At 55.3% G+C, this 20718-nt stretch overlaps 1 protein-coding gene across 1 annotated transcript in view; it reads left to right on the top strand.

The window, feature by feature from the left end:
* VWA5B2 (von Willebrand factor A domain containing 5B2) overlaps positions 1-20389 on the top strand; it is a 42550-nt gene extending 22161 nt beyond the window's left edge. The window contains exons 8-21 of the mRNA XM_075004139.1: positions 1112-1222; positions 1679-1881; positions 4495-4609; positions 5861-6043; positions 6258-6456; positions 6775-7064; positions 14462-14687; positions 14837-15178; positions 15254-15391; positions 15798-15917; positions 16489-16566; positions 17371-17440; positions 17804-17912; positions 19696-20389. Coding sequence (XP_074860240.1) covers positions 1112-1222; positions 1679-1881; positions 4495-4609; positions 5861-6043; positions 6258-6456; positions 6775-7064; positions 14462-14687; positions 14837-15178; positions 15254-15391; positions 15798-15917; positions 16489-16566; positions 17371-17440; positions 17804-17912; positions 19696-20358 — 2847 coding nt within the window. The 3' untranslated portion in view covers positions 20359-20389. The remainder of the gene's footprint in view (positions 1-1111; positions 1223-1678; positions 1882-4494; positions 4610-5860; positions 6044-6257; positions 6457-6774; positions 7065-14461; positions 14688-14836; positions 15179-15253; positions 15392-15797; positions 15918-16488; positions 16567-17370; positions 17441-17803; positions 17913-19695) is intronic.
* The last annotated feature ends 329 nt before the right edge of the window (positions 20390-20718 follow it).

The following is a 20718-nucleotide window of genomic DNA, read 5'->3' as shown; positions in this document are numbered from 1 at the left end:
TAACGTGCAGAAATACATCGTGGCAGTTCAGCTCCATCAGTACACAGCTTCACCGTAACTGAGGCTTGGTTTATATTAGTCAGGTAGGTTGATTGTAGATACACAATTCTAGCTATGGTAGTTGCAGAGCTAAAATCGACTTACCTGCAATTGACTTACCTGGTCGTCCACACAAAGAGAGGTGAACAAGAGAGCCACAGATCGTTTGATTTCGTGTGTCTCTACCAGATGTGCGCTATTGAATTCTGGAAGACTGACCCTCAACGGGTTGATCTTCCCCGTAGTACAGACAAACCCTCAGTGGCTGAAGTAGCACTTCAGCAGCTAAGATTATGCTGCATCGGATTTACCCAGAAATATGCCCGCATGACTCTGCCTCTAGCCCATTCCAAAGGCTAGGATCGTCTGCATCACCTGACACGCTGCCCCCAGCTTACCCCCCTCAGCCTTCCAGGGCCAGTTCCCCTTCTCCCCTGCCTCAGACGCAAGGTTCTTGTCCTCCCTTTCAAGGCCTACGTGGTCCAGCTGCTTCCTGTGGATTCTTGTCACATTGCCTCCTGCCTTCTTCCCACCTGCCTGGGAGTTCAGCCTCAGCTGTGCATTATCTGCTTCTCCCTCTGTAGTCTCCATGCCTCCTGCTGTGCTGGCCTCTGGGCAGGGAGCTCCTCACTCCACTGAGCCATAAAGACCAGGGCGGTGGGGGGATCTGAAACTCAGAGGAGGAAAGTGACTTGGCTCGGTTGCCCCAGGAGCGCCAGTGCTGGGAAAATGCCTCCGCAGAGCAGGTGCTCCCGCCATGTGCCACAGAGGGAGGGAGCCCAGGGACCGTGCTCAATGAGAGAAGTCAGAAGTTGAGCAGACCCCTGGGGGCGATGCAGGAGTGTTCTCTCTAGCCTACATGCTGTGGCTTGTCTGGTCCAGTGCCGAACACTCCAAACTGTGGGGCTCTTGGCCCCTGCCCTGGAAGAGTTTCACAGCCTAGTAGATCTCCGGGTAGGGAGTGGTGTGTGCTCATGGGCAGGGTGAGTCCTGCTCACAGCCTGTCAGCCTCCCTGCCCCCCGTTGTTGCTGGCTTTACCCGCAGTGTGTGTTATATCTCATTTCTTCCCAGGAGGCCCTGCTGGTGGCAGTGAAGAGTCTCCCTGCAGGCACCTTGCTGAACATCGCTGGATTCGGCTCCCACATCAAACCCCTCTTCCCAGCAAGCAAACCCTGCAGCAATGTGAGTGTGGGGCACGCGAGGACTCCTGGCCCTCATGACCAGATGCCATCACCACCTGGCTTTAAGGCCCCCATGTGCCAATCTCCCTCACTCAGCCCTATCTGAAGCCCCCTCCACCCCTCTCCCTGCCTTGGCAGACCCTGGGACCAGCCCCTCCAAAGAGCAAAGCCCCCAGATGCACACCCCTGCAGCACAACCCCTTCATGCCTCTTCACGGGCCTTGGGCGCTTGTTTAACACTCCTATCATTTTTTTTCTGGCTTTTCAACGGAACGTTTTCTAACCCTCCTGGCTTGAGCGGCACTGACCGACAGATCTGTGCTCGCTCCTCCAGCTCCTTGCTCCAACATGGGCATAGCCCTTTGGGGTTGTAGACTCGTCGGAGAAGGGAGTGAGAATATGGGGGTGATTCTGGGGGCTTGGGGTGCCCAGTAATCCACATGGTTTGTGTCAGCAGAAGAACCTCAGACTGGCCTGTGAGCACATACAGAAGCTACGGGCAGATATGCATGGGACCAACCTCCTGGCTGCTCTGACCTGGATCCTGGGGCAGCCTCTTCACCGCGGTTACGCTCGCCAGCTCTTTGTCTTCATGGGTGCCGGCGTCAGCAATGCAGGCAAGGTCATTGAGCTGATTAGGAGGCAGGCCAGCACCGTCAGGTATGAAGTGTGGCGGGGGGAGGGAGAGGAGAGGGGAGGGAAAAGAACTTGAGAGGGGCAGGGCAAGAATCTGCTGCAGAGAGGGTGGCTGAAGGGATGGGGAACCAGCTTGCAGCCCCTGGAGCCAGAAGGGATGACCAGAAGGTCCAGCACCAGTCCTGTTATACCCAGAGCTTAAATTCTCCTAGGCTATTTCCCAGAGCCCCCCACAAGCACCCGCCACAGGGTCCCAGGCTTCTGCTGTGGGGCATAGGACTCAGGGCTAAAGCCCCACAGGGTGCACCAAGGCATGGGGCTTCAGCCCTGTGGGTTTGAAAATATCTACCAGAGCTTTGAATTTAAGCCCTGGTTATACCCCAGTCCACTCATGAGAGAATAACGGTCCCCCACCACAGCTCAGAGAGCGCTGATCCAAACTCCGAATTCCCGTTTCCCACTAGATCTCCACATTTTGAAATGAATTTCTTGTGAAACAAGAAAGTAGCACTTTAAAGACTAACAAAATAATTTATTAGGTGAGCATTCCTGGGACAGGCCCACTTCTTCAGACCATAGCCAGACCAGAACAGACTCAATATTTAAGGCGCAGAGAACCAAAACAGTAATCAAAGTTGACAAATCAGAAAAGAATTACCAAGGTGAGAAAATCAGACAGTAGAGGGGCGGGGAGGGGGGAGTCAAGAATTAGATTAAGCCAAGTATGCAAACGAGCCCCTATAATGTCCCAGAAAATTTGCATCCTGGTTCAAACCACATGTTAATGTGTCAAATTTGAATATGAAAGAGAGTTCAGCAGTTTCTCTTTCCAAAGCAGACTGAAAATTCTTCTTCAATAAGACGCAAACTCTTAAGTCATTGACAGAATGCCCCACTCCATTAAAATGTAGACTAACTGGTTTGTGGATCAGGAGTGTTTTGATGTCTGTTTTGTGCCCATGAACTCTTTGTCTGAGAGAGTTTGAAGTCCGTCCAATATACAAAGCATCTGGGCATTGTTGGCACATGATGGCATATTTCTCTTTGTTACTTGTAAAACAGGGTTTTGAAAGTTTTTTGGATCTCGAAAATATTTGTTCAAATATTTTGGAGGAATTGGGAAATGTTGCTTTGATTTTTAAGTGTAATTTTCATGTCATGTTTATTATTTTTACATTTCTTCAAGCGTCAGCGTATCAGACTGTTTACTTAGAAACACAAACAGGAGACTTGGGTTTAGAAACGAAAATGCGCTGTTTCAAGCAGTACAAAGGGGCAGCTGCCCTCTAATGATTTTTAAAAATGAAATAATAATAGGATGTTGTAACTCTGATAGCATGCCATAGAATGACACGTCTATAGCAGAAGTGCAAGTGACGCATTCTTGCTGACAGATGTCACAAAATAATATGAGGAATGGTACAAAACATACGAATGCGAACACAATTAAAAGCCACCAAATTTTGAAATTTCAAAGTGAAAATTCAGAATATTCGTTGGTTTGAGATTTTGTTTTAAAGTGATCAGAGAGGGGGCCATGTTAGTCTGTAGCTTTGAGAACAACAAGAAGTCTTGTGGCACCTTATAGACTAACAGATATTTTGGAGCATAAGCTTTCGTGGGCAAAGACCCGCTTCATCGGATGAAGCGGGTCTTTGCTCACGAAAGCTTATGCTCCAAAATATCTGTTAGTCTATAAGGTGCCACAAGACTTCTTGTTGTTTTAAAGTGACACATTTCTCCAAAAGCATTAACAATCCGGCCTTGTCCTCTTGCGTCTGGGGACCAGCATGCCAACGCTGTCTTTCTAAATGGTCTGATTTCGACAACAAAGGCATTTTTCATGCAAAAAGTTTTCAGTGGAACATTTCCAACCAGCTCAGACCTCAGACCCCTGGAGAGGGGTCTTGGAGCCTCCTCGGCCAAAGACTCCAGAGCAGACCTGGTGTGATGTAGTGGGGGATAGGTGTGTGTATGTGTGGGGCTCACACAGGGTGTGGAGCTCCTGCTTAACCAAGGTGACCAGGTGACAGCTCTGGGCTGCAGACAAAGGGGGAGGTGGAGCCAGAGGGGTTTGAATTGGAACTGGGAGTTGGGAAGCAGTTAGGCTGGGCTGGGAGAGAGTGAGAAAGGAGGGGGCAGGGCCCCAGCTCCGGGGCCCCTCGGGGCCTCCTCTCCCCAGCACGGATTGGACTGGCTGTCCCTGCTGGCTGCACTGACTCTTCTGTAAGGCGCGGTGGCCTGTCTGCTAATAAACCTGCTGTTCTGCTGAGTGAGAGTCACTCCTGCCTGCGGCCGGGGTGCAGAGCTTGGGGACCCCTGAACCCCATCACACCTGGTTCAAGAAAACCTACAAATATGCCAACCTGGGTGTGGCAGCTCAGTCTCCTCCGTTCAGGCTGGGACCTTACCTTCTAGGGCAGATGGGTCTGAGAGGAGGCCTCAGCAGAGGTGACATGGGAGGGGCATATGGGGTCATGTGCCCTTCTAGGTTTGCTGCTTGGGTTGTACTTAGCATGCTCATTAACACTGCTGAAGCTGTCCGGCTTCACTTTGCTTTCCCCCCACCCCTCAGAGACAGCCTTCCCCCCCGCAAGTCCTGGGATTGCCTTTAAGCAGTTCTGTTGATTCCTGCAGGTGTTTCAGCTTTGGCCTGGGCTCTGGAGCCTGCCGGAGGCTCCTGAGAGGCCTGGCCAAGGTGAGCAAAGGTCGAGCAGAGTTCCTCAGCCCTGAGGAGAGGCTGCAGCCCAAGGTAGGCGCCCTCCTTCTGCACCCTTGTTTTGGACTTGATTGTGGCGGTGCGAGCACTGAGGTCTGCCAAGGACCTGATGGGCATAGAATGGTGCTGGCGTCAGCTGCCAGCTCTCATAGAGAGGGGCAGCCTCCACCAAGCTCCCACCAGTGCTGTCTGCAGTGCCCGGCTTGCAGACAGACCAGGGGACTTGGCACGTCACACAGCTTGTGGCGTGTGCTGTGTGGCCCACGGGAGAGCCCATGGGTCTCCAGCACAGAGCGCTCCCCTTCAATCCAGGCAGCATGGGGACGCGGCACACCCGCTGGCAGTGCCCATCCACATGGCCCTGGCTGTGATGGGTTGTGTTGTGCAGGATGGTGCCTGTACGCATAGTGATGTGCAGTCTCAGGTAGCTAAGATGCTATGTTAATAAACTGCAAACACACCGAGAAATGGTCCCTGCCCCAAGTAGCTTACAACCCCAGCAGACAAGGTGGTATTATGATAGGGGTGGGAGAGAGATTCGGGCCTGTACAGGTGGTTAGGCTCCTCGCTTCCACTGAAACGTTCAAGGATTGGAGGATCTGGGCATAGGTAGCTTGCCAAAGACCTTGCAAAAATGAGTGGCAAGGCCAAAAATCCAACCCAGCTCTCCTGAGTCCCAGGCCAGTGCGTTAACCTCATGGCCACTCATTCACCACTCTCCCTACTCCCCACCTTTGTCCTTCAGCCTCCACTGCAGCCCCAGGACCTCGGCTGGTGCTCAGAGTGATATACTGGGCTCTGGAGTGAGCTGCGGGAATGCTGTCAGATGCGGGCTCTCGAAAGCGTAGGGGAGAAGCATTAAGTTCCTCCGCTCTGAATGACTTTGAAAGATGTTTTAGTGCCAAGACCAGGCTTCACTGGTGGGGGCGCTCCCCTGGGAACCACCAAGCCAGCTCTGGGCCTGGATTCAGCCAGGCACTGGCCTTCAGCATTGAACCAAGCCCTGGGAGCCCTAGATCTAGCCTCCTCCCCAACTCTAGCTTGGTTCCTGCTGTCAGTATTTCTGTGTTATCTTGTAACCCTGCACTGTGCGTCTGGGAGGCCCAGTACATGTGCTGTTTGCTCTGGATGGCTCACGGTCAGTCGTCTGATTCTCATGGCCAGCCATGGGCCGGTAGGTCACAGGGCTCGGGCCCCCTTGGGAGTGTGTGGCAGTGGAGCATATAGAAGGGGAGGCTGTGAGCATTTGAGGGCTGACGAGTCTGGATTCTGCCCCCTGCTCAGCTGATAAAGTCTCTGAAGAAGGCAATTGAGCCTGCTGTGAGCGACATCACCATAGACTGGTACGTGCCTGACACCATGGAGGCTCTGCTGTCGCCCAGTGAAATCGCAGCCTTGTACCCCGGAGACCGGCTCATCAGCTATTGTACCCTCTACAACATCGCCAGCTTCCGGGACAAGAAGACAGTAAGAACCCTCTTGGTGGCGGGGGGAGGCTTTTCCAGCAAGGCATGCTCAGCAGTGGGGAGGGGACAGGTGCCGCGTTGAGGGAGGTTGCTGCTGGGCTCTGTGGCAAAGAAGCTCACGTGCTGGTGTATTTCTTCCCTTCCCGTGAGCTGGTGCCAACAGGCCGGCCTCTGTCTGTGGCTGTGGCAGCTGCCTTGTCTTCTTGCTTTGCCAGGGTAGAGATCGGGTGTGTAGAAGCCTTTCGCGAGGCTCGGTGGGATCAGCGTTCCAGTCCCAGGATGAGGCATGTGAGCCGGACGTGGCTCAGCTGTACCCAGCTGGCGAGAGCCAGGACATCAGCCATGCCCTGCAGGAGATTTCCCGTGAGATTTCCCTGGAGTTCTCTGCTGGGGGCGTGGAGGAGTCTGAGAAAAGTGAGTGGAGCAGCGAGCGAGCAGGGGGCGTGGGAGTGGGGCTGGTGTGGCTAAGGAGATGCGCCAGGGGGAGGGACACTGTGGAGGCAGGATGCTGAGCCCTGACCCCTCCGGTCTCTCGCTCTCTGCTCTTGCGGAGACGGGGCTGTGTGTGTATATCCCGCCAGGCTCTGCAGTACCCACCCTGGAGAGAGCCGGCCAGAGGCTGAGTCCCTGCCAGGCAGGGGCGGGGGCTGTAAAGCGGGAGGGCTGTGTGGGGACGGAGAGGAGCTCTTTCCCCAGTAGAATAGGGCTGCTGCTTGTGTCTCTCCTGGGCAGGTGTGGATCCCGTTTCTGACATCTGGAAGCGGATTTACCAGGCCTCCTACATCCAGGAGCAGTACGTGCTCACACACTGCTCCATCAGCACCGACCGGAGCCAGGGCCTGCTGTCCCATGGCTCCACCAGCAGCGAGTCCACTGGTTCATGGGACGTAGCTCCCGAGGGTGGCTCGCCGGCCCCTACCCTCGAAGCCAGCTCTCAGCAGGGACAGAAGAGCGTTTCTCTGTGCGACTCCTCCACCAAATCTGCTCCGCTCCCGCAGGCCAGGCTGGCTGCTGGCACCAAGGTGAGGTGGGCTGAGCCCCTGGCTGGCCAGGCCTGGGAGTGCTGTGAGTGGAAAGGCTTCTTCCTCTTGCCTGGCCCCGGCTCACAAACGGGTGTGGGTTTCTTCTGGCTCTCGCACTCAGACCCTGCCGGAGATTGAATCCTCTCTCCTGGTGACAGAGGTGTTCTCCTGGGCTCCCCATGGTAGAGCCTGAGTTTCCTGGGGTGCTGGCAAGCTCACAAGGATCCCCTAGACTAGTGCTCAGCAATGTTTATCACCTTGTGGCACACTTCAGCACTCGTGATTTCAGGCCACTGCCCGTGTATATAACCCAGTCCCCTCCCGCTCTCTCAGAGCCAGGCACCCCCAGCCCTCCTGCTCTAACCCAATCCCCCTCCCCTCCCCCAGAGATGGGCACCCCCAGCTCCCCATCCCCCAGCTCTAACTCGATGCCGGCAACTCACTGGAGCCGCCACCTTCTCACACCATTGGGTGGGGTGCGTGTGCAGAGAGGCGGACGGCTCTGAGGCACACCAGCGCGCCACAGCACACCGGCTGCGGAGCCCTTCCTTAGATGGGCTGGGCTGGCTAGTACCTTGCAGTGGCATTTTTTTCACTGTTGGGATTGGGCAGCATTCAACACGTTGGTTGTATTCATGCTGCCCGGGGGGAGGCAACCAGGCTGGAAGAACAGGGGGCTGGTTGGGCAGTGGCACAGGGCTGCTCCGACTGGGCTATGGATTTGGGGCAGTGGTGCTCCCCAGTTGGCCAATCGCCAGAAAGCAGAGCAATGCGTAACATTGAATCTGGTGTGAAGACTGTAGGGATAGGCTCTAAGGACCACTGCTAGGTCGTTTATTGAGCTATGTTGCTTTCCGTGCGTTCTAGCCCCTGATCGCTGGAGAAGGGCTGTCTGGAGGGCAGTTTCCCAGTCAGGTGGAATTTGGTAACTCAACTACATCCTTTAAAAACCGCCCTGCAATAAAAATCACTTAAAATTAGTCTTCATTTAGCACGAAACCAGCAAATTAAAATAAAGTTGGCTAATTTCAAACCATCAATGTAATCTCATTATCAGATAAGGAATACCCAGTACACCACCAGTTCCTTCTCGGCTTAATCTAATCATTAGGGACGGCAGCGGTCTCTGTGTAGCTGGCTGCCCCAAAGTTACAGCGCACTCGTGAGGGAGGGTCACTCCGCTTTCGTGTTTAAACTACAGCACCAGTTACGGTCTCTCACCTGTGCTAGTTATAGGACTTCAAGTAATGACAAATCTTTCTTGCCCTCTGCTCCCCCACAACATTAGGGTTACGTAAAACCCTCCAGTCTGGGATAACACAGCTTGTTACGTTTTACAAAAATGCAGATGAACATAATGTGATTTCTCAAGGTAGAAGCACACACTCTCCGGCCCTCTGCCATCACATTAGCTGTCTGCCCGTCCTAGAGCTAACAGCCTAGCTTTTCCTGGGGTGCCCTGAGCAATAGCTTCAGTTAACAGCCTTCTCCTGTTATCCACACAAAATTCTCCATCATTCACACACTCAAGGGGCACATCCTCTTGCCCGTTCCTCAGGCTCAGGTGTAACTTTCTCCCTCTGCTTCAGAAAAAGGCCTTATCCTAACACATGCTGAGAATGTGAAGAGGCAGGGTGATTTTGAGTGATCCATCAGCTGTCATCGCATCTCAGCTTCTGGCAGGCAGAAGTTTAGGGGGTCCTAGAGCAGTGGTTCTTAAACTTGTTGAGATACAGAATACCAAACAATAATGGTTTTATGTGGAACACCTATGAACAGTTTCTTCACAAAAAATCGTTGTCAGGCCAAAAAGAAAAACCAACCTAAACAGCAACACCAAAGGGAAGTCATTTAATCAGGTATCCTAGCAATGAAGAAGTATCTTTGTATCTGGTTTTAAGAACAGAAGATATAGATCATCCGTGTATTTTTCTGAACACTCGCACCGCACCTGCGAGTTGTTCATGGAAGACCAGTGTTCTGCAGAACACTGCTTAAGGGTTGATCTGCACTAGGGAACAAAGTTGATCTCTGACATGCAGTTCTAGCTACTCCATTAGTGTTAGCTAGCATTGATGTGTCAGAATCGACTTTCTGCCCTAGTGTATTCCATGGCTAAATATATATATATACACACACACACAGACATCTCACAGAGCTGGAAGGGACCTTAGCAGATCATTGAGTCTCCTACCCTTTAAGCAGGGCCAAGCACCATCCCTCCCACCCCCCAGTTCACCCCAGATCCCTAAATGGCCCCCCTGAAGGATTTGAGCTCCCAACCCTGGGTTTAGCAGGCCCAGGCTCAAACCACTGAGCTATCCTTCCCCACCCTTAAGGCTTGTGCCACCATCCCTTACGCCCCACGATAGGGTCAATGGCTGAGCCCAAAGACCTCAATTTTGCTGCATCTTAACACACATGGAAGAAAATCAAACTCTGGAAGATCAAACGCTGCAGTCGATGGCTGGTAAGTGTAGATTTACCCTAAAAACACAGTCTTAGAGCAAGGGGTGGTGTCCATCACTAGCTTGGCTGATAGCCATTGATGGACCTGTCCTTCATGTGTTTGTCTATTTTTTTTTGAGCCCAGTTATGGTTTTGGCCTTCAGAACATCCCACAACACATTCCACAGGCTGACTGCATTGTGTACAGAAGTACTTCTTTTGTTTGTTTTTCGACCCGTTGCCTATGAACTTCTTTTCTTTAACCCTCTTAAAATCTGTTTCTTTATCTGGTGATACTGGGGGTCATCAGGACAGGGTCTCTTTCTTACCAGGCTGGTATTACACTGTTTTAACATGATTTAAATGGAATGAGGATGTGATTCCTGCTCCTCAGCCAAGGGCTGCTGCTTTTCTCAGTCTCATTCCCGGTGAAGGCCGTAGGCTTTATGCCTTACAACATGGCTAGAGAAATATGCCTATGGCTCCTTACGTTTCCACTCCTGAAATCAACCTATACTCATAAGCCACTTCTGCAGCAATCTCTAGGCAGAGGAATGATAGCAAAGTACAGCCCAACAATGATTTAAAGGTCACATGGTTGGAGGCCACCTACCCTATGTTCCCAAATTCATGACAACCCTTTCCAAGACTCCCCCAATTGAATCTCTACTGTCATCAAGACAGAGGGCTAACTCCCCATATCCCCTGGCTCAGGCCACCCATGGGACTTAGCACTGAATGTGGATGGGCGTCACTGCCTCAGTTTGGCTGACATCTGAGCTCTATATAGCTTTAATGTGGCAGGCATCATCTCAAGATGAAACCAGAGGTCCCTGTTATCTCACACAGGGCTCTAGCACTGGTCTTGAAAACACATTATCTGAAATCCATAAGCTCTAGTAAAACCTACATGTGCATCACCCATTGTTTATAACTCTTTGTCTTCATCCGTTTCACCACTGTCATCTGCCTACTCCCAGTCTGAGCCCTGGCTTTCAGAGTCTACACAGAAGTCTAGGTCTCCTGCTTTGTTGTATTAAATTCTTCTAGACAATTTCTGCTGTGAAACATACAATTACGTGCTCAACCCTTCCCTGGCTCGCTCATGATTAAAAGACAGCTAATAAATATAAATACCTGATTAGGGTCAAATTTAAGGCATCCCTTTTGGAGCTTATGTATTGGATAAGTGTGTTGTATTTTGGTTTATTTTGGAGAAAGCATCAAAATGATGGGCTACAGTTTCCAGCATCTTACAATGGATTTTAAGCATTTTTTTTAACCTATGGGATGATGATCCCTTCCTGATAACAGGCAAAACAGCAACATCTCCTTGAGACCATGATTGCTTTTCTGTGATGAAATGAAAAATACATACATGACAGCTTTAAATTACTACTCCTACTATGAGTACTTAACCCCTGTATGCCAAGCAGAGCACAGGTCATCTACAAGTCTCCTTCATTTCACTCTGACTTGGGACAAAACTTTTGGCCGACCCCAGGAGTTGCCCCAGTTGTTCTTCAGGCTCAGTAGATCTTCTCCACGTTGTCCGAGGTCTTCCTCTTTTGTGTTTTCCTCGTGGGTTCCATGTGAGAGCTTGATGGATGACACTGGATGATGGTTTTCTGAGAGTGTGGCTTAGCCATCCCCACTTTCTTCTCTTGATTTTAAAGTCAGTTGGTTCTTGTCCTGCTCTGTTCCAAAGCTCCTCATTTGTGACAAAGTCTTGCCATTTGAGGTAAAGGATGGACCTGAGGCACCTGTTTATGAATGTCTGTAGCTTGTGATTTGAAGAGTTTTTAGTACACCAGGTCTCGCATCCATACAGGAGCACACTCTTCACATTTGTGTTGAAGATCTGCAGTTTCGTCTTCACAGATATTATTTGTAGGCTCCATATGGGATGGAGAGTCTTGAGTGCAGCTGTTGCTTTCCCTGTTCTGGCACTGATATCCTTATCTGTTCCTTCATCTCTGCCCATAATACTTGCCAGGTGGTGAGCGACATCATCAGCAAAATCAACGTCCTCTAGCTGTTTGAAAAGTGTCCACTGAATGCCCCATTGATCAGCTATTTGCTGTCCTCTCATAATCCAGTCCACTGCGATCACCAACAGGAAAGGTGACAACAGGCGCCCTTGTTTTACTCCTGACAGTATGCTGAAGGATTCTGCTTCAAATTACAACGCTCTCCAAATCTATCTTAATTTGAGCAGGTGACTCTGAAACAAACCAAATGGGTGGGCCTGTTATGGCGCCTGTCCACCCCATCGCAGAGCCCTTCGAATACTGATTTGCCAGTTACACTAGAGCAGAGGTGACCAACCTGTGGCTCTCGAGCCGCATGTGGCTCTTTGAGCCTTTATATGCAGCTCCTCCTTGGAGCTACGTTCCAGGAGTGCTGTCTGATCCACTCACGTGCCCCACCACCTGGCTGAATGGGTTAGAGTGAGACAGCGGCGGGGGGCTGGCTCTGGAGGAGGGGGAGGACATGAAGCAACGTGTTATCTATTTCTTTTTCTATATTTATGGATCTATATTTATTTTTATAGATCCGTATTTCTATATATCAATATATTGATATGTAAAACATAAAAGTAAATAAATATATAATATGTGGCTCTTTGCCCTCTATCCACTGCTATCTGGGCTCTTTGTCTCTTAACTGGTTGGCCACCCCTGCGTTAGGGACCCGTCCATTAAATTCTCCAGGTCGTTCAAAAGCCGTAGAGGAGAGAAAATACAATCCACCTGTCCGAATCATCCCGCTGCAGCCCAGCCTCACTGCACAGGGGTAGTTCCGCTCTGCAGGCAAACAGAGTTTCCCAATAGTTCCTGGCTCTCACTTCTGTTTTTTCTCCAGAAACTGGTTTCCGCTCTTCTGACAGCGAGCCCTCTGGAGCAGAGCTGGAACTTGCAAAAACCAAGTTTTAAAAGGACAGTTATCAAAAAGTAATCAGCATCTCAATCAATACAACACAATACAAATTTATTTCTAAAAGGTGCCCTTCCTGGGAAGCTTCAGTGTGAGAACTACAGGGGACAGGTCATATGGATCACCACTAGGTGGCATATTGAGTTATCTCTGGCCTTTGTCATAGAATCGTAGAATCTCTGGGCTGGAAGGGACCTCAGGAGGTCATCTAGTCCAGCCCCCTGCCTAAAGCAGGATCAACCCCAACTAAATCATCCCAGCCAGGGCTTTGTCAAGCTGGGACTTAAAAAGCTCTAGGGATGGAGAATCCACCACCTCTCTAGGTAACTCATTCCAGTGCTTCACCTCCCTCCTGGTGAAATAGTTTTTCCCTAATATCCAACCGACACCTCTCCTTCTGCAACTTCAGACCATCGCTCCTTGTTCTGCCATCTGCCACCACTGAGAACAGCCTCTCTCCCTCCTCTTTAGAGCCCCCTTTCAGGAAGTTGAAGGCTGAGTCCTATAGTTCGAGGCTCTGACCTCTGGGAGAATAGTGTCTGCTTTTCAGAGTTTTATATGTATAGTAACTAACAAAAATCACTGGGACTGTGCTGCTGTTTAGCGTTAAGGCAATCGCACTACAATAAAAGGGGCTAGTGTCAAAGCATCAAGTTAATCTCATGAGAGCAATGTCAAAGCAACAATTCCTCATTGGTTTTATCTAATAACTTGGGAATGCAGCAGTTTGGCTTAGCTGCCAGCCCCGAATGAACAGACTGTTCAGTCTTGCTCCTTGATAGGTATGTTTACATTCTAGTCCGGGCTGGCCAACCTGCAGCTCTTTGAGCCTTTAAATGCGCCTCATCCTCAGAGCCGCGTGCTGGGAGTGCCGTCTGCCCGCTCCATGCACACGCCCCACACCGCTTGGTGGGAGAAGTGCGTGGCGGCAGGGACGGCACTTGACAAAGAGCCCAGTGAGTCAACGGCATCGAATCAGGGTTGGCGGGGGGCTGAGGGGTGCCTGGCTCTGGGGGGGGGGCATTGAGCCACGTATTATATATTTGTTTTTCTTTATCAATCTATAGTTATCTATGTATCGCTAGATAAATACACATAAATACAAATAACTATATAATATGAGACTCGTCGTGCTCTCTCCACTACTAGTTTAGCTCTGTCTCTAACTCGTTGGTCACCCCTGTGCTAGCCAAAAGGCTAGAACAGCAAGGGGCAGAGCACAGCCAGGGTGAGCTGAGTATTTGACCTGCAGCTCTAAAACTAGTTAAGCGCACTTGTCCTGAAAATGATGTGCTTCAATTGTGGGCTGAGGTTCAGTCTGTACAGAGGGTCTGTCCCTCTCCCGCCCCCGGATGCAGCTGCGACACCCGTTGCCAGCTAGAGCACATCCAGGGAACTCAAGGCTGGGAGGTACCATGTCAGACTCTGCCAGATACAGTGAAACCTCAAGTTACATGGGGGTTGCATTCCTGCAACCCCCGCGCAACTCAAATTTTTGCCCAAGTCTAGGGGAGACAGGAAGTAGGCTGCAGCTTGGTTCCTGGCTTCCCTGGGCTTGCAGGAGCTGGGAAACTAACCAGTCCTGATGGGCTGGTCAGTTTCCTGGCTCCCAGAGTTATGGGGCTGGAAACCAGGGGACAGCTTGGTTCCTGTCTCCCCGCCACTTGCGGGACTGGGAAACTGACCAGCATGTGGGAAACCGCTCTTCTCAGGGACGGCAGCTGCGAGTCAGGTTTCCTCCCACGTGTCGGGGCGGCAGTCACGTTAACCCAAGACACGCACAACTTGGTTGCGTGTATCTCGAGTGTTTGAGCTGCCTCATAGCCTTCTCTGAGCTCCGTTGGTTTGGCTTGGCCTGCAGCTGTCCCAGCCAGCAGTCCACCTTGAGTTCCTGTATGGAGATGGGTTAGGACAACTCTAGAGAGATGAGCCAGCTCATGCCCTGCAGTGACCCGCCTCAGCCTCTGCCCCCTGGCACAGGGCCCTTAAAACACTGATCTCTCCCTGCTCAGGCATGCATGGCGCTGAGCTCTGAGGAGCTGGCGCGTCGGAAGAAGGTGCTGGCACGAGCTGCCTTGTCCGGACGCAGCTTCTCGTCCCCACACGGCGAGCTGGATGTCCACCGGCTGCGCGGGGCCCTGGAGAAGGTGTCCCAGAAGCGGAACCAGTCCCTGGAAGGGAAGCTGGACGAGATCGGGCCGGAGCTGCAGCGGCTGCGGAGGAGCCTGGCAGATTCCAGTGAGTGTTGTCACAGCAGGAGGCCAGGCCTCAGGAGAGCCTCCTTAGGATGGGGCAGGGCACCCGGGGCAGTCTCGTTTCCAGTGTGGCACAAGGCCTTGCCTGCTGTCTTCCACTCGGACCCTGACCCCGCTCCTGCTGTCTCCTAGGTAACTTGCTCTCACCGTCCCATCTGGACTGGGACACGCTGGTGGAGCCCCCGTATCTCTTCAGCGCGTCGCCAGCGGCCGAGCGTGGCGAGGGTGAGGGGGCGGCCTGCCTGCCCCTGCGATGCCAGGTGGTGATCCATGCCCTCAGTGCCGGGAAGCCCGTCTCCTGGGAAGTGACCGCCCTCCTGGAGCCTCTGCTCCATGCCAGGGATGGGGAGGGCGAGGAGGAGCCACCGCCACCGTCCTGGAAGGCCTGGGACAAACTGCTGCACCAGCTGACGGCCAGCTCCGTCATCCGGGACCATGAGAACGTGGCCCAGAGGGAAGCTGAGGTGGAACATGGTGGGTAGGTCCCTCCCTACGGGCCCTGTAGCTTCCCCTCCTCTCCAAGCCTCACCTGGGGACTCTCTCTTTCAGGTTTCTCCCGCAGGCTCCGCCTCAAGGCCATCCAGTCCAGCAAGGCCTGCAACACACCTTCTGTCTACACCTGCCTGGTGCCTGTGGATTGCTCCACCCAGGAGGCCCTGCCCAGGGCTCTTGAAGTTCGCAGTTCAGGTGCGGCTCCCAGGAGACACCCTTGCACTGGGCTCCCTCCCTGCCTCTGGCTCCCCTGCGTGTGTGTGTACATATGCCTCTGCCTGGCTCCATCCACGCACCTGTCTGGCTCCCTGCTGGCACACGCCCCCCCACATGCACCTGCCTGTTCACGTGTCTGGGGCCCCGGCGCAGAGTGGTGTCAAGAGAGCAGCTCCGGGTGATGGGAGCGGGGCTGGTTAGACTCTCAGGAGCTGCCCAGCGTGGAAAGCGGAGTGTGGGAGAAACGTTAAAGGAAGCCAGGCCCAAATCCTCCGGAGTACCGGGGAGCCTGGTTCCCACTGAGAGCAAAGGGAGTTAGGCACTTCATATGGGCCTGAGCTGCCTGGGCTGGGGTGCAGCACATGGTGAGTGTGAGTCTTTCCAGGGGGCCCTTCCGGCCATCCCCGAGGGAGCCAGGCTGGGAGCCGACGCCTGTGCAGTTACTCCGGGGGCCTGGGCCGACGGCATGACTCAGAGGAGCTGGATGATGCTGTTGTCTCTGCAGGTAGCAGCGCAACGCTGCCGTGGTAACATCCCCCTCACGCCGCCCCACGGCCCTGAACGGCCTCAATGCAGCTCCCCTGGGACCAGCAAACCAGTGAGGCTTCGCGAGGGCCGTGCCAGGCTCCATTTCAGGCTGGGCCCCTCGTCACATTGCCTAGCCCCCAGCGGCTACCTCAGAGGCTGTCAGCTCAGGCAGCCACTGACCTCAGCCAGGAGGGGAAGGTGAAGTTGAGTAGCCTGGGTCCAGGCACGAGGGGCTCTCTGGGACACCCCCACCCCCTTGAGCTGGGAGCCCCGGCAGCGTACAGGGCTCGGGGGTGATGTGCTCCCTTGAAGCCCATAGCTGGCACTTCTAGTGCAACCCCCGGCAAGGGCTGGGATTCCCCAGGGGCCCCCGCCTGGGCCTGAGCTGGAGCCGCAGCCAAGGACGTCATTTCAGACCTCCGGCTGCCGTGGGGTCCCAGCGGGAGCCCGCGTGCGCCGAGCCAAGGCGGCTGTGATCTCATGTCAGCAGCAGGGGCTGCGGGATCCCGGCACCTGGCGTCATCTCTGCATTCTTGCTTCTGTTCCAGAGCGCGAAGAGACGCCGGTGTCTCCCGTCAGCACCTCCTCTGCTGCCTGCAGCTGGGAAAGGCAGAGCGGCCCCGACGGTGAGTCCATGCGTGGCCAAGCCTGGCTTGGAGCTGGGGGACCAGGGAGAGCAGGTGAACGGGGGCCTCGCTATTGCGCTGCTCGACCCCCCGAGGGAAACTTAAGACAGATGGGGCCCACTGCCCTCTGCACCTCCACTGCAGCCGCTGTGCCCTGCCTGCCGGCGGCTGCTGCCACATCCCCAGCAGGCGGCGGGAAGCCTGAAGCTTCACCAGGAACCTCGCTCAGCCCTTTGGATGTGTAACGCAGTTGGCTTAGATGCTCCCCCAACCCCCTGTCCCATGCTGGGGTGTGTCCACGTGAGGGGACCCAGCCCCTGCCACTAACCTGTGGGGTTACGGGACCAGCTGGAAGGGGCTGCACTCTGACCGCCCCGCTCCAGGCAGCGCCGAGGTGCTGGCTCTCTGGTGGAGATGAAGCATCTGATGGGGAGGTGGCTCCCGTTTCCTGGAACGTCGGAGATGCTGCGCCAGAGCAGACTCCTCCCTAAGCTCCTGCATGACCTGCAGCCGCCTGGTGGGGGTGGGGGGTGCCAGGTTTGGGAAGGCAGCCCAGGCTGGGTCAGACATGTCCCATCCTGCACCGTGTTGCACCTGGTGGGGATGGAGTAATGGCCAGGCGGGGCCCAGCTGGGGAGAGGGCCCAGTCTGCTTTGGCCCTGTGGATGGGGCCCGGCCTGCAGCCCCGTTACCTCCGAGTGTGCCTGAGCCCTTCCCTCGCAGGTGGGGAGCTTGAGGGAGTAGAGAGAGCCGGGGAGCCCTGGGGAGTGCAGTCCGGTGCGTGACCTTCCCTCCCCGTGCCAGGTCCTGTGGCCAGTCCCTCTGCCACCTCCGTGGGATCCCCCAGATCCGGGGAGAATGTTGCTGGCTCCAGGTAGGCTTTCCAGACTGGCTCGCTGGGGCTGGGGGGCCAAGCTGGGGGCCCTTTCCATGAGAGGGGACCCTGCTTTCCGCAGGAAAGGCCCCAGCCCGCCAGGGGTTGATCATGCCACTATCCCTTTCCCACAAGCCGGGCAGAGCAGGAGTTAATTGCCCCCAGTGCTGGTGCCAGCCCACCCTGCACTTGGACCCGGCAGCCTGCTGGAGAGAGGCCGGCATTCCCCTTGCAGCTCGGTCGCCTCTTCTTTGGCAGGAAGGAGCTGGAGAGTTCTGTGTCCTGGACAGGGCTGCACACCTGCTGCTGTGCTTTGCCAGCAGGGTCCAGGCTGCGCTGCTCACCCGCCTCTTCTCCCGGCAGGTTCAGCCTCAGCAAAATCAGGGAGCATGGCCGAATGCTGCGGCCACAGTGCCTGGCCCCAGAAAGTGGGATCTCCAAAGACAGTGCCATCCACGACTACCTCCCCCTGGTAAGGACCCGGCGCGGCCGCCCCACCCTGCTGAGCCCAGCGCCTCCCCTTGAGCTGCTCCCAACCCAGCAGGGCTGGGGATGGTTCCCTTCCCTGCCAGCCCCAGGATCTGCGATCAAACCAGTCTCCCACCTAGAGGGAGCAGCCTGGGCTGCTGGGAGCCAGGGCTCCTGCAGAGCTGGGTGCTACTGCCATAGGTGAGGCTCCAAAGCCCCGTCAGCACGGTGTGCGTGCCCCACAAGGAGGTCTCAGCGCTGTACAGGGGAACCCGCTGCTGCCACAGCCTCCCTCCCCTGCTCCACCCCAGGGCGTGCCTGCCACAGGCACAGCGCTACACAGGCCCTGACCGCTGGCCACCGAGAACTTGGGGGCAGCGGTGGTTCTCTGAACACATCCGCTCCGCGTGCGGTGGCTGCGCACAGGCTCGCCGTGGCAGGAACCCTCAGGCAAAGGGGAAATAACAACCCTGAACCTCTCACAACGCCACAGAGCAGCGCTTCCCAGGAGTGAAAGTAAGAGTTCCGGGAGAAAACGCCTCTGCGGCTCCCTCCCCTGCCGCCGCTGAAACAGGAGAGCTGCAGTTAATCGGTTTAACGGCCAACAGGAGGCAGCCGGCTGTTAAACCAAGCGAATGTAGTTCCGTTATTTCAGCGGCAGCAGGGCAGGGAGCCCAGAGAGCCCCTCTCTTGCCCTGCTACCCGAGCAGCCGCACCCCTCTGGTGGATGTGGCTTGGCTTACCCACCTGCAGAACACCTCCATGCCAGCCTTCCCTCTGCTGGGTGCATGTGGCCATCAGGCGTTGGCTCCTCAGCCAGCGCCACGGAGGGGTTAGTCCTGGGGCTGCATTTGGAACTGAGCGGGGTTAAGCCTGGAGATGGGGCGGGGGGCGGCTTTGGGGGCTCAGGGGTAGAGCCTGGACTGGGGTTTCGCAAAAGTCCTGAGTTTAAAAGGTTTCCATGGCCAAATACAATTGGCAACACTGATGCAGGGTACACCCACGCCTCAAACACTGCTCTGCGCAGCCCAGCTCAGCAAGCCGGGAACGGGAACAGTGAGGGGCCTGGAACGGCTGCCGCACATGGCAGGCTTAGCAAGCCTGGGCCGTCTCAGCTTGGAAAAGAGATGCCTACGAGGGGATGGGACCGAGGCCTATTCAGTCCAGGCCTGGTGGGGAGATGGCAAAGGGCATTGAGCAAAGCCGTCACTAACCCAAGAAGCAGGGCCAGGCGGTGCAGTTAGCCGATGACGGGTTTAAAACAGGCAAAGGGAAGGATTTTTGGCCCATCGCAGTCAGCCTGGGGCAGTCATTGCCAGGGATGCAGTGAAACCCAGAACTATAATGGGGTTCAAAACAGGATTGGATACGGTCTCCGAGGCCGGGGCTAGCAGTGGGAATGAGCCAAGAGGCCGTGGGTGCACGGCCATGCTCTGGGTGTCCCTATAGCCTCCGTGGGCACGAGTGACTCCATGAGCGCTCGTTTGGTTCGGTGCCTCTGGAGCACCTGGCACTGGGCTAGATGGCCATTGGGCTGGTCCAACCTGGCCATTCTTAGTCATCCATACAAAGTCCAGGCTTCAGGGCTGAGCTGCTCCAGCATGACTGCCGGCCCCTTGCAAAGCAGTGCCTCTGAGCCTGCCCGGCTGCAGCCAGGGGCCCCCTACTCCCCCGAGGCCTCTGAGCAGGTACAGGATCCATCTCGGGCTCCCGACAGCGAGCGACCAGTGACTGGGAGCCGTGCTGCGCCCCAGCCAGCACCCTGGAATGCCCTCCCCTGTCCCCAGGTGCAGCTGCAGCAGGCCTTGGGCACCTTCCAGCTGACAGAAAGCTTTTCTGAAGTGGTGCAGATCCCCCTGGACCGCCTGCGCCGCGCCTCACCCTACGCCTCGCACCGCGCCAGCCTCAGCCCTAGCTCATGCACCTCCCCCTGGGCGCTGGTTGCCAAAGGCAGCCCTGACAGCGGCCCAAAGCAAGCGGCCAGCCAGCCTTCTCCCAAGGGCATGGAGCCTGCCAGAGAGGGGGCGCCAGAGCCAGGCTTGCCCCATTCGCAGAGCACCTGCTCCGAGGTCCCGAGTGCCAGCATCTGGCCGCAGGCAGACAGCGGGCGCGGCTCCGAGACTGACGCCTGCGACCACTCGCCTGCCCCCTCTGAGGCCAGCATCAGCCTGCAAGAGGTGGGCTCTGAGGGGGATGAGGGGGACCTGGAAAGCACCAGCTGGGCCACGGCAGTGGCTCTGGCCTGGCTCGAGCATCGCTGCGCCGGCTTCTTTGTGGAATGGGAGCTGCTGGCTGCCAAGGCGGACGCCTGGCTCCGGGCCCAGCAGCTGCCTGAGGGAGTGGACGTGGGCTCCCTGAAAGGGGCTGCACGCCACCTCTTCCTGCTGCTGCGCCACTGGGACGAGAACATCAAGCTGAACATGCTGTGCTACAACCCCAGCAACGTGTGAGGGCCAGGCTGGGGCTGGGGCTCTGCGTAGCACCAATAAAGAGGTGTGGTTCCCACCTGGCTGGGTTTGCAGCTGCTTCCTGCCCTGCACTGCCACCCAGGGGATGGTTCTCTGAGAGGGGCAGGCTCCACCGGCTGCAGCAGCCAGCTCCCAGCAGCCCACAGCTCTACTCCGGGGCAGTCACGCACCAGCCACGGGCAGCCCGGGGTTTGGAAGCAAGTGAGGTGCAGAGGAAGCAAATAAAGCCACCCCTCCCCCTTGGTCTGTGCTCCTCCAATCCAGGGCCTTCGTAGGCTGCACCAAACCCCCAGTGGCTGGGGCAGTCCACTGGCCCGGAGACAGAAGGGGAGAAATGCTTTT

This window comes from Carettochelys insculpta, chromosome 10, assembly GCF_033958435.1.
Source record: "Carettochelys insculpta isolate YL-2023 chromosome 10, ASM3395843v1, whole genome shotgun sequence".
Taxonomy (NCBI): Eukaryota; Metazoa; Chordata; order Testudines; family Carettochelyidae; genus Carettochelys; species Carettochelys insculpta.
Note: the sequence above shows the minus strand (reverse complement) of the source record. Positions and strands in the feature narration are given on the sequence as shown.